The 11,748-nt window shown below is 41.9% G+C and overlaps 1 protein-coding gene across 1 annotated transcript; it reads right to left on the bottom strand.

Annotated features, from left to right (window-relative positions):
- Window positions 1-1,314: 1,314 nt before the first annotated feature.
- On the bottom strand, window positions 1,315-11,402 carry ttf2 (transcription termination factor, RNA polymerase II). Its single transcript, XM_080477813.1, has 22 exons — window positions 11,310-11,402; window positions 10,991-11,096; window positions 10,008-10,094; window positions 9,778-9,847; window positions 7,821-8,705; window positions 7,023-7,143; window positions 6,689-6,867; window positions 6,473-6,554; window positions 6,090-6,212; window positions 5,843-5,993; window positions 5,163-5,268; window positions 4,887-5,071; window positions 4,634-4,787; window positions 4,365-4,456; window positions 3,788-3,873; window positions 3,557-3,690; window positions 3,297-3,476; window positions 3,052-3,110; window positions 2,677-2,830; window positions 2,390-2,472; window positions 2,109-2,183; window positions 1,315-2,012 (listed from the first exon to the last, which is right to left on the bottom strand). The coding sequence occupies exons 1-22, from the start codon at window positions 11,350-11,352 to the stop codon at window positions 1,868-1,870; spliced, it is 3,300 nt and encodes a 1,099-aa protein (XP_080333939.1). The 5' UTR covers window positions 11,353-11,402; the 3' UTR covers window positions 1,315-1,867.
- Window positions 11,403-11,748: the final 346 nt, after the last annotated feature.

An 11,748-nucleotide genomic window follows, 5' to 3' on the forward strand; every position in this document is an offset into this window, starting at 1 on the left:
TATACGTTTGACACGTTTTAAAAGAACACGTCACTTCTTTGGCCCGTTTCTTTTTCATTAAAGCTTGAATTTATCTGCAGAAATTAAATTTAAGGCTTATAATTTCTTCTCTTTTTGATTATAACATAATGAAGATACAATCTTGTGTACATGCACTTAAATCCATTTTCAGTTTAAACACTAAAAACGATGTTCAGGATAAAAAGGAAATGATGACTTTCACTAATTCAGACACTCGGTTTAACGTTCACAACAAGCTGCTTCTATTCATGGGACTTTTGTATTTTTGTTGTCCATGCTTTTATTTTGTGATCAGCTCCTGTTGTGTTTCAGTGATGATGTGAAAATGCTCATCTTTCATCTTTGCCTACATTTTCATTTTCGTCCACTTTGGGGTTGTTATCAGGGAATTTCTAACAGTTTGTACACTTTAAAGCACAAAAAGCAACACAAGTTGAACTCCCTCGTCTTTTCTTTTAGATTTTTAGGAGATAGGTTGACCTCAAACAAGCTTTTTTTTGTTTTGTTTTGTTTGAATACCCGACACGCGCGCACAGGGAGAACATGGAAACAAACTAACTCCCTACAGAAAATCCCCTCAGGCCTGATGAGGCCAGAGCACTGAAAATTCCATTAAAGCTTCATTAAAATTCCATTTTACTTTTATATATATATATAGAAAATGTTACTTTTGCAATACTTTTATTAAAAGAAATTCATGTCAGTTTTGCTTTTTACTTCTGTTTTTTTTTAAGAATTTGTGAGGATTGACAAAAAATTGCCAAGCCAAAAGGGGAAAAAGGGACTTTTTAAAAAGTATTGGCTACTAAAAATGAGCGATTTAATCACTTGTTAGTATTTATACTGCAGATTGCAAAACCAGGTGCCAGTGTTTCAGATATCTTTAACTTCATTTATCTTCCTTTTAACAAACCTGTCAGTATTATTAGTGAAGTAAAAAGTCTCAAACTGAATGTTACACCTGCCAGTCTGGAACAAAAAGATGATTTTCTGCTGCTTCTTGATTGAAAATCGTCTCTTCAGCAAAGATTCCTACTCATTTCACCTAAAAAAGAAAACCTGTTTCGGACCGTTTGATTTTAATATTTGATGTTTTCAATGGCAGAAGTGTTAAACGTGGAAAAGGAAAAAATGTAAACTTCCTGCAAATATTGCAGGAAGTTGTTTGTTTATTTCTGGCTGGACTTGATTTCTTACTCTGCTCATCAACATCAATCACACTGGTACTGAAACATTTGTACAGATGAACCGTCTCTTGGGTGTTTCCAGCTTTTTTATTTTTTTTTTTTTATTAATGGTACTCAAACATTAGCCGTAACCATGACAACCCCTCCCTCTGATTGTCAGGGTGCACTGTGGGTAATGTAGGCGTTCAGAAGAAGCAGTGTTTTTGTAAATACATGTTGGTGTATCTGCTGTCAGTATTAATATTCCAGCTTTTTCTTTGTTTTTTGAGAGTTGTACAGTTTTCTTTTTTTTTTTTACAGTTCTATTAAACCCTCAGTATTCCCCTTGCTTTCTGACTCGTGTCTCATTTCAGTTTGTCGCTGATTTTAGTGCAGGTTGTTAAACCCAGAACATTTTAACTACCAATAATTATAGTGCTGTAAATGCATCTTTTGAAGCAAATTTATTACAAATGGAAACAAAGAATTTCAAAACACAATCCGTTAACCGCGGCGCTGCAAACCGTGAATATAAAAAAAAAAAAAGTTGTGAAATAAAACAAAGATATCGGGAGATGCAAAGAAAAGGGGACTATCCCTCTGTGCTCTTTGTTGCTGTGGAAAGAATTTTCCACTCATGTACGAGCAGCGGTCGGTCTGAAGTCACAAGGCGTCAAATCTCAAACGCCAAAAATAATTCGGAGGTCGGCCAGAGACAGTTTAGAGACGGTCGTTCTTGTCCCCGAGAGCACATTCTGGGCCAGCTCCTTCTTCTTGCTCTGCAGCGAGGAGATCTTGTCCTCGACGGTGCCCTCGCACACAAACCTGGCAACGCAAAAACAACATTCAAATTACTATGGCCGACTTCAGGGTTCAGACCTCCATGAGGTAACCGTTTGAAATTTCCTGCGCGTTGGTTACCGATGGATGGTCACATCTTTAGTCTGTCCCACCCGATAGATTCGGTCACAGGCCTGATCCTCCAATGCTGGATTCCTGTTGGAGGGAGGGCAAGTTGGGCTGATTAGATTTAAAAAAAATATACACACTGAAAGAAATGCTTTGGAGCCGATACAGGACAATGTCATTCATATATTTGAGAAGCGAGCGGAAGATCAACAAAGACATTTTAAGGATTCCGTCTAAAAATCCAAGCACCAGGCTGATTAACAAATGTCTTTGACGGCCAGTGTTTGTCTTACCAATGCATGTCAATGAGGAACAGGTGATTCCCACCAATGAGGTTGAGTCCTACGCCTCCAGCACAAAGAGAAACCAGCATCACCTTCGGCAGAAAACAAAAGTAACTCGGTGGAAATCCTTCAAAACCCCGACCACTTATCTAAATATATGAAGTGAAGTCAAAACGTGTTGGACTGTTTGTGATCGCCGCCATCGCCGTGCTGATTGACGGTAATGGTGAGTTGAGAAAGCTGATGGGCCATTCAGCCCTCACACACACGGCGTGAAGGTCTGTGGTGAAATGTACCTGCGGTCCTCTGGGATTCGTGTTGAACTCTTCCACCAAGTCCATGCGGCGTTTGGGGTTGACGGTCCCGTCAATGACGCCGTACTCCAAGCCCATGTGGCGGAGATGAACCGCGACAATCTTGAGCATGCTGGTCCACTGGGACACGATCACACTGCGCAGCAGCAGGAGGGAGCGCGTAGAATAAACAAAATGTTGAGGTACGTCTGAAAAGTTACTAATTCAGTTTACATTAACAAAACAAACGCATTATGGTCGGTTTCATACGGACTCTTGGTGACTGATTACAGGGAAGCTTCGGTATTTTTCCCCGCTAAAGATGGAGGAAGTAAATATTTATTTCTCTACTTTCTGCCAAATGATCAAGAGATTTACCTTTTCTGATCGTCGCTCTTCCGTCTGATCGCCTTCAGCTCAGACATTATAGCTGAGATCTGGGAATTTGAAGAGAAGGAGTGATAAAGATTTATTTTTTAACCGATTGCCTGTCATGAAGAATTAAAGCCGAGAGCTTTTGTCTCGTCTCAAAATATCAGGGAGCGAATGTAGGAATAGTGTCACACTTGGTGAATAATGAGACTGTGTCGTGAGGACGCGTGAGAAAAGTGGTGGTTCTTCACCTTGGTGCTTTCACAAGTGTCCTCAAACAGCTTCGAGGGGAAGCGAGTGCCGTTAAGGGCCACGGTGTCTTTGGGGTCAGGGTCTGACGGCGAGGGGCTGGAGGAGAGGGACAGAGCGTTAAGCTGCTCCTCCAGGGACAAAACGATCCCGTCGCCCTGCAGCTCCGACGAGTCCAGTGTCTGAGCGAGACGGGAGACAAAGACATTAGTTTTGTTTCCGACTTGCGCCTCTGTGGGTCGGAGCGCGCGAGCGTGGCCACCTTCTTCAGCAGCGACGGGTGACAGCAGCACTGTCGGAGGCGCAGCAGCAAGGACAAAATGTGGACGGTGCTGGACGCCTGCTGGGGCTGCTGGGAGCTCGACGCAGCCTGGGACAGACCAAACTCCTGGGCCACTGGACACATGATGAGGAGATCAGATTCACATGCAGATGTAAGTAAAACATCCCACAACCGCGGAGGCGAAACCAATGGATTGTGTTGAAATGTCACCTTTCTCAAAGGGATTGCTGGCGGACGCCTTCCCCTTACTCACATCAGTCCCTTCGTGTTTCTTCAGGTAGTTCTGCAGCGTGGATCTGAAGGGAAACACCAACACATGCCTTGTCTGTTGTACCCAGGAATGATTTGAAATGATTCAGCGTTTAAAAGGGATTCGTTAACTGGCAACGTGATTCAGAACCAACAGAGCTGTGAGAATTCACCTTCATTTGAGTTGATGCCACCTTTCAGAACAATTAATGGAAACATAGCAGAGGATAACATAAGAGGCTGTTTCTATAAAGCCTGACGTTTGGGACACACATTTTATCTTTGAATATTTTTTGAAAGAATAAGCAGGAAAAGAGGTTTTTGGTCGATGCTGATGATAGAAAAGGTCCCGTATATTGTCAAATAAGAGAGTGGAAATACATTAAACATCTTTTTTGTGTTATTTTTCAATATATATTATGTTCAGGTCAATGCAAAGTATAATATTGTGGTGAATATAATTAATAACTAACTAACTAACTAACTAACTAACTAACTAACTAACTAAATAAATAAAGGGCTTTGGTAGTTGTTGTACCTGGACTGGGCGAACACCACGTCATAGACGGCCTGTTCATCCTCAGACAGTTTGAGCTGATGCACCTCGCACGTCCGATCAGGAAGAGACACCTGGAATATTTAAAACCTCAAACCATTAAAACGGTGAACAAAAAAAACCAACCTCCAAAACAAAAGAAGAACCTCTCAAACACAGTGCGCAGGAAACACAGTTGAACAAAGAATCAAAGATCATAGTTAGACATGACGTCTGTACAAGGTGACGTGTGAGTCAGCGTGTTTCTCTACCAGCGGTTTTCCCGTTGAGTCAAGTTGGTCTTTGGTCCGGCGGAGCAGCAGCGTCCTCGTCAGGATGTTGAGTCGCTCGCTGCCTCGCTTGGAGCCGTTGTCCACCTGAGCTTTCCAGAGTTTGAACTCATCGAATGGAGAGCAACGCAGAAACCTGAGGGACAAAGCGGATCTGATGAACCATCCTGCACTTAATGAGTTTCCACATGAAGACAAGACGCGATGGGGACATTTCGATTCTTTTTGGACTTACTTGAGCAGCGAGTACATGTCTAACAGGTTGTTCTGGATGGGAGTGCCTGTGACCGCCCAGCGGGCGCGAGCCCTCAGCTGGCAGACGGCCATGGAGGTCTGCACTTTGGGGTTTTTGATGTTGTGGGCTTCGTCGAGGACGACACGGGCCCAGGAGACTCGCAGGAGTGGAGCGGAGTGGGATGGCTGAGGGGGAACGACGCGAAAGGGAAGTGGGACAATAAGCCATCGTGAAATAGCCCAAACCTCCAGCCGGCAGCATTAACAGTGTATTTACCACATCATCAGGATCCCTGCTGGGTTTGTCGGCCTCCTCCTTCTGGATTGGAATCTCTTTCGAGACCAGACTGTAGGTGGTTACCACCACATCGTAACCTGCCAGCCTGACAGACAACAGAGACAAAACACAGTGAGAACGAATGAGAATGAAAAAGTCATTTGGAGAGAAGTTCATTGAACAGTTGTCTGAAGCAGTAATAGTGTGGAACAATCAAAACATATTATATGAAACAAGGAGCCTCGGCAAAAAGGTACTTTACACCAGGAGATATTAATAAAAATGGCTTTTTTTTTTCTTTTTTTTTAGAAAATTGGCTATTTTACTTGGTAAATATTTTTTGTAGTTTGGTAAAAAGGCATTAAATTAAATGCAAACTTTTCTGCAATATAACCCTAGCCTAGAACAAAAGGAAACATTGGGAGTTGACCCAAAATAAAAACGTCTATTCAAAGGTCGCCCAAGATGCAGTTGTTATTGCCGTCGCCTCAGAATAAACACACGTTCTCCCTCTGCCTGTCCTTCAGTCGTGCATGTTATGTCAGCTGGTGACTGTTTGCAATCGCCTGTAGCAGTGAATGTTTTATCTGCTGCATTCTGTCTGATGTTGGCCGAGACACGCTCCTGTAACCTTGACTAGCAGTGGAACGGGTGTGTAAAGACCGAGTGCGTCCCCTCACAATCTGGCGCTTCTCTCCCGGTTGGGGCCGTGGTAGAGGTACACGCTCAGCCTCCCTCTCTTGACGTGTCTTTCAATCTCCCTCTTCCAGTGGTGAACCAGGGACGCAGGGCAGATGATCAGGGTGCCTTTGGAAGCCACCACGCTGGAGTCTGGATGGTTAAAAAACATCATATAAAATACTGCTGCGCGTCATCACTTGATCGATTTGACTTTGTGTCTCATTCGAAGCGGATATACAAGGTTACCGGTTTTGGATATCCAGCCTTCTGTCTTCTCCTCCTCCTTTTCATCTTCCCCCTTTGCCTTGATCTTCTGGTCCAGAATCACAGCAATCATCGTCAGAGTCTTCCCCAGACCCATGTCATCCGCTGAATACCAAAAGAAAGAAAGTTTCTCTCATTAGTTTGATCTGTTGTGATTGAATTTGTTCGGATGGAAACCACATTCTGGAGGAAAACTTTGCTTTAACAAGGTTTTTGTTTTTACAATTCCCTCATCTCCACACTGCTATTCCTCTTTAACAAGTGCTCAAACTAAAGGATGATCATCAAGAGGATGAGGTGACTGAACTGTCTTCTTCCCACACGTACCTCCAGCTAAACCTCACGCCAAAGCATTATGAATTTACCCAGAATTCCTCCACACGGTTTCTGCGTCTCTCTCCAGAGCAGCCAGGCCAAAGCTCTCTTCTGATGGGCCAGCAGCGTCACCTGACCAACCAATCACAAGTTGACAAATGTTAAGCAGCCAATCACAAGTGATCCCATAGATGGGTCCGTCGCTCGCCAGCTGATCTGCGACAGTCCTTCAGAATGGTGTAGGTGGTGTGAAGGAAGCGTGTCACCTTGATGCCCCTGGGCTCTGCCGCCTCCGCCTCGGCATCAGGACACGACTCCAGAGATTTGTGGAGATGGTCGATGGCCTCACATGTGGCATTTTTCACTGCCAGCAGACGGCCGTCTGTCATCCTGCCACCATAAAAGGCCTGCGCTTGTTGGTCGGCTGGAAACGTGAGGGGCCGTTCTACAAGTAGTACATAATAGATTGAAGTGATCTGCTGAAAAAAACACTTGTGCTCAAGAAATTCAATATTTTTTGGGGGGGGAAATGTTATAAATCATCATCATCTTATTCAACACTAAACTTTCTGAGCAAAACCATTGCTGTTCATCTTTTACCTGGCTGAGAGGCCGCGGCGAGGCTCAGCGACTCCAGGGCGTCCTCCAGCTCTCTGACCTGCGTCTTCAACCTCTCGCCTTTATCCGGCAAAGCCTCCGCGTTTATTGAAGATAGAGTAGCCTTATCAAGTAGGAAAAAAATTAATAAAAAAGAGGTGAGAAAATATGAAAAAAGTAAATAAAAAAAGTTGAAAAAGAACAGGTTTCAACTTCCGTTCATAAAACTGGACAGTTGTATGATTCCAATGTTTTCAAGTCAAAGTCAGCTTTATAAAAAAACATAAAACATTGATGGCTATGACAGTGAAATAGCTCCATTGCTGGCAAAAAGTAATAAAAGGTACACAGCAGATTAAAAACTATAGGTGTGATTATTTCAATAATACAGAGTGGAAACCTGATACAGTGAAACCTGCAAACAGATAAACAGTTTACTGTTCTTTCTGTTCAGGAGAGCTGCCCATATTTGAAATGTAAATGACTTCAAATATAATTTTAATACAAGCAAAACATTGCAATTACAGCAGTCAGTGTATTAAACAAACAGTATCTGTTATAACAGTAGAATTTCTCCGCTGAAACAAATGCTGCCCCCTACAGGAGAAATGAGTGGTATCGAAAAAGTCTTGAAATCACGAGAAATCCTGTATATTTCCTTTTAAAGAGCTGTTTGGCTTTAATAATGGAATAATAATAATAATTTGTTACAACAACACAAAAGTCCATCAAAGATAAAATCTCTTGGTTTGTGTGCATCGTTTAGAAAGCGTGTTTTTCCCCCACTAAATGTGGACTCACCTTTTTCTGTTTCAGCTGAGTTGTCAGTAGAAGCTGCATCTCTTTGGGATTCCCCACTTGGGCTTTGGCCTTTGCAGCGGGCTGGAACGCCGGGAAGGCGGTCAGAGTTTTCTGGACAGTAGAAACTGGGGGAGTCATCCGAGTGGCAGGTTTCATCGACACCAGCACTACGTCGTCGTCGTCGTCGTCGTCGTCGTCGTCGTCGTCGTCGTCGTCGTCGTCGCTGCTGACGTGCCTTCTTCCTTGAGCGGACTCTGATGTCGGTGCGTCAGATTTGTTTTTACGGGTCGTGTCAGAGTCTCGGGTTGTGCGGTTCCTGCTGTCTGGTGTCGAGTCAGTGGAGCTCCTTTTAGCGCCGCCGTCAGTTTGTTCAGCATCACTTGGCTGCTGGAGGGATTCTTGCAGAGGATCAGCTGAAGTTTGACTGATCTTCTCAGAATGAACCACTTTGATAGTGGCGTTAACCATCTTTTCTTCTGACTGAGTTATTGGGTCCTCCTTGGGTCGACTTTGCATTTTACCAGTATTATTATCCAACCCACGGTCTTTGGGAGTGTTGCTCTCCTCATCCGAAAGCCTCTTCTTTACCTTCATCCCTGGTGGGAGTTGTTTACCCCGGTAAGTGTCTGACGAGTTCCCGTCTCTTTCCTTTTCTTTCTCCACTCCTGCGCCAACACTCCCCACGTTCTCCTTCTGGTCATTTTCACCTCCTTCGGCCTCGTAACGCACGTTGCTCTCCCTTTCATCACTTCCGTTGCGCTGTAACTTCTTCCACTGAGAGTCTCTGTCCATCTTGCCGGGAGCTTTAAAGGGGTTTCTGACAGCTGGGAGGCTGGAGGGTTGCAGCAGTGCGTCACACAAAGGGCTTTTCTTTTCTTTTACTGGCTGCAAAGATGAAAGACAAACGGTAATCGGGAAAATCATTTTTCTTAAAGCAAGAAAGGAACAATTTCTTAGAGAAAAGGTCAGTTTTTTTGTTTGTAAAATTTCAGAAAATCCACTGGCTTCTAATTCAACAGCGCATTCAGTTCAAATTTAAGTTAATTAATAAAATATGGCGAACGAGCAGTGTGTTTCTGTGTTTCTGTGCGTGGACCCGCGGGTGGAGGACACATCTGCCACGGTGGTGTTGTTTTACTGCTACAAATATTTATCTTACTCATTTTCAACATGTGTTTTGTACAGTGTCCTGGAGTGTTTTCGAACCACTTTATTGTGGTGAGCAGAAACTACGTGTGCCATGTTCCAGTGCAGCGAGTCGATAGGTCAAAAATAGTTTCCAGAAGTTCAAAAGAACACTACAAAGTAGAATAAAATATTCCAAACAACTACAACTATGCAAAAAAAATTTTAATTACATAAAAATTAATACGTAGAAAGTTCAGTGTTGCTTTAGTTTAGTCCAAACTGCTTTGAAACCTTTACATATTTTAACTTAGTTATGTATAAAATGAAACATTCCAAATCTTTGCTTGTTTTATTCTTTGGAATTTTAGAACATAAGTCAATTTTGCATCAAATGAAAAATATAGCTTCAAACATGATTAAATATCTGATTTTTAGAATCGATTTTTTAACCAGAAACCATAATGATCAATACTAAAATAAAAAAAATAAATGAATACTTGCAATGTTGATGTAGATATAACTGGAAATGCATTTCTTTAACACATAACCAATATAGATCGTTTCCTGTAATGTACATATGAAGGTGCACACATGGATAAAATGGAAAAATAAAATACATTTTATCTTTCATATGTTACACTCTATGTGGCACTGCACTTCAAACAAGGATACTTGTGATTATAAAACCAGTGACTTAAATCCCAAATGTTTCAACACAACATTTTTTAAAGTATCACAAAAATGCCAGATTTCCCACAGCTTTCACGTCCTCAGATGGACGCAGGAGCTGAAAAAGGGTATCAGTGGTGAAATCTGTGACAGAGCTTACTGCAGTCCAAGGCACGCTTCCACACCACCGCTGGCCGCCTTTTTTACCCATAATGCACCGGTAGTATAACCTGGAAAAGAGAAATGGCTTTCACTCAGAAATGGATCTGCCCTGTGTGCTGTAACACATTTAAAGACTTACTTCACGGTAAATGTAAAGCAGTAGAGTTTACTATATGGGAGGTAAAACCCCTTCCTGTTCTGGACTGATAAACAATCCAGCGTACACACCTGTATCCCTGCTGTTGTTGGTTGTAGCTGATGGCTTGCAGCTCCACGGTTGAATCGTCATGATGGAGGCAGTGGGAAGATGAGATGCTAAAAAGGAGTAAATGACACTGATCAAATAATAAACAAATATACAAGAAACTCATTTTGCCAATCACTTCAGCTCGAGTCATCCTGTTCTATACCAGGTGAGTGAGTGGCCACTCGTATGAATACCGCAGAAGATGAGAAATGTAAAGTGAATACAAGTCAGAAGTTAAATAAATCGGATGTTGGAATCATTTTTAAAAACCCATGTCCACTGGACTAAAAACTATCCAGCTTGTTATGAACAATCAGTGGAAGTACCTGCATATTTTTGATAACGCAAGTTCCCATTTCTGACACCATCAAAGCTGAAATGTCCATTGAGGTTTGACAGCAACACATGCTCTCATCCAAGACAATCTTTCTTTCTGGGAAGGCTTTGCATATTCTAACACAACGATGCTAAAAAACTAAACACATCATCCCAACAACATGGCTTCATAGTAGAAAAGTCCCTCAAAATGCCCATGTGCTGACCTGGCCAGCCAGCAGTTCAGATCTTTAATTCTAACAGAAAGATTGCATGACTACAGTCTGTGTGTGTGTGTGTGTATACATATAGGGATGTTTTGCTGTAGTAAACGTCCAAATAAACAAATCTTCCTAAAATGTCATGAAGATATCTCCCTTCAGTGATATTGACTATATCAGACTGTACAGAAAATATGGATTCATAAAAGTTGCAAATCAAATCATCTTTAATTCATAATCTAAAATGTGAATCAAATCAGTGTCTAAATCTTAGCTTGGAACCAATTCATTCTAAAAGCAAGATAGAGATTTGCGGCAGTAGATCTAACTTGTATAATTTAGTCACTGATGAATAACTGCAGTGGTGTGTGTGAGGATTTCACCCTTCATGCTTTTGTTGTGAACCTCTTCCTCGGTGAGGGGAATACCTGGTTTGTTGAGTGAATGTACAGCCTTGCTTCTCAACGCAGACGTAGAAGCTCTTGCCTTTATTTGGCCCATCTTTCACGCCGGTTTTCAGAAAGCACAAGCTGCCTGTTAAGAGGACAGACACGGAAATTAAACATATCTCACATGACTACATGGAAAATCATGTGCCTGTGGATATGTCAAGTCATCCAACAGACTCAAACTTGACATGTAATACACAGAAAAGGTGCGTTTCTCAACGTCATCGCCCGGAGACTGTAAATAACTAACTTTATTTTACAAACAACACAGATGTATCATTAATTTATCAAAACTTACCGTGAATATGACATAGAATTTGCTCCATGGTGGCAGCAGACATAGACGTATACACTATGGCAGCAGACACTTTCCGTTGGCTACACCAGGTATGACATCATTCAGTTTTTTTTGTATGAACCAATCAAATCGTTTAGACTGTACATCCGGTCCATAAAAGTCAGTATAAAAAAATGACCTTCAAGTAAGGTCTTCTTATATTTACCACAATGGTCCAATTTCAGAAAAAACAATCACTTAAATGCCTTATGTAAAAAAATAACAAAATTTTAGATTTAGACTAAACGATACCAATCGCTATGTTTAAAATATAAACCTTTACTTTGAATTTTCTCAGAACCCACCGGAAATAGTACTCAATATATTTTTGGGGAATAACATAAAATCCTATCTTAAATTGCCATCTGTGTGGGGTTTGTGTACGATGTGTTTGAATAAA

Source organism: Lipophrys pholis, assembly GCF_963383615.2.
Source record: "Lipophrys pholis genome assembly, chromosome: 13".
NCBI lineage: Eukaryota > Metazoa > Chordata > Actinopteri > Blenniiformes > Blenniidae > Lipophrys > Lipophrys pholis.

Coding starts and splice junctions, on each gene's coding strand:
- ttf2 (XM_080477813.1), bottom strand. CDS start 11,352: ATGTCTGCTGCCACCATGGAGCAAATTCTATGTCATATTCACG. Junction 5,269..5,842: donor CGGGAGAGAAGCGCCAGATT/GTGAGGGGACGC, acceptor GTTGTCTGTCAG/GCTGGCAGGTTACGATGTGG. Junction 3,691..3,787: donor CAGCAATCCCTTTGAGAAAG/GTGACATTTCAA, acceptor TCATGTGTCCAG/TGGCCCAGGAGTTTGGTCTG.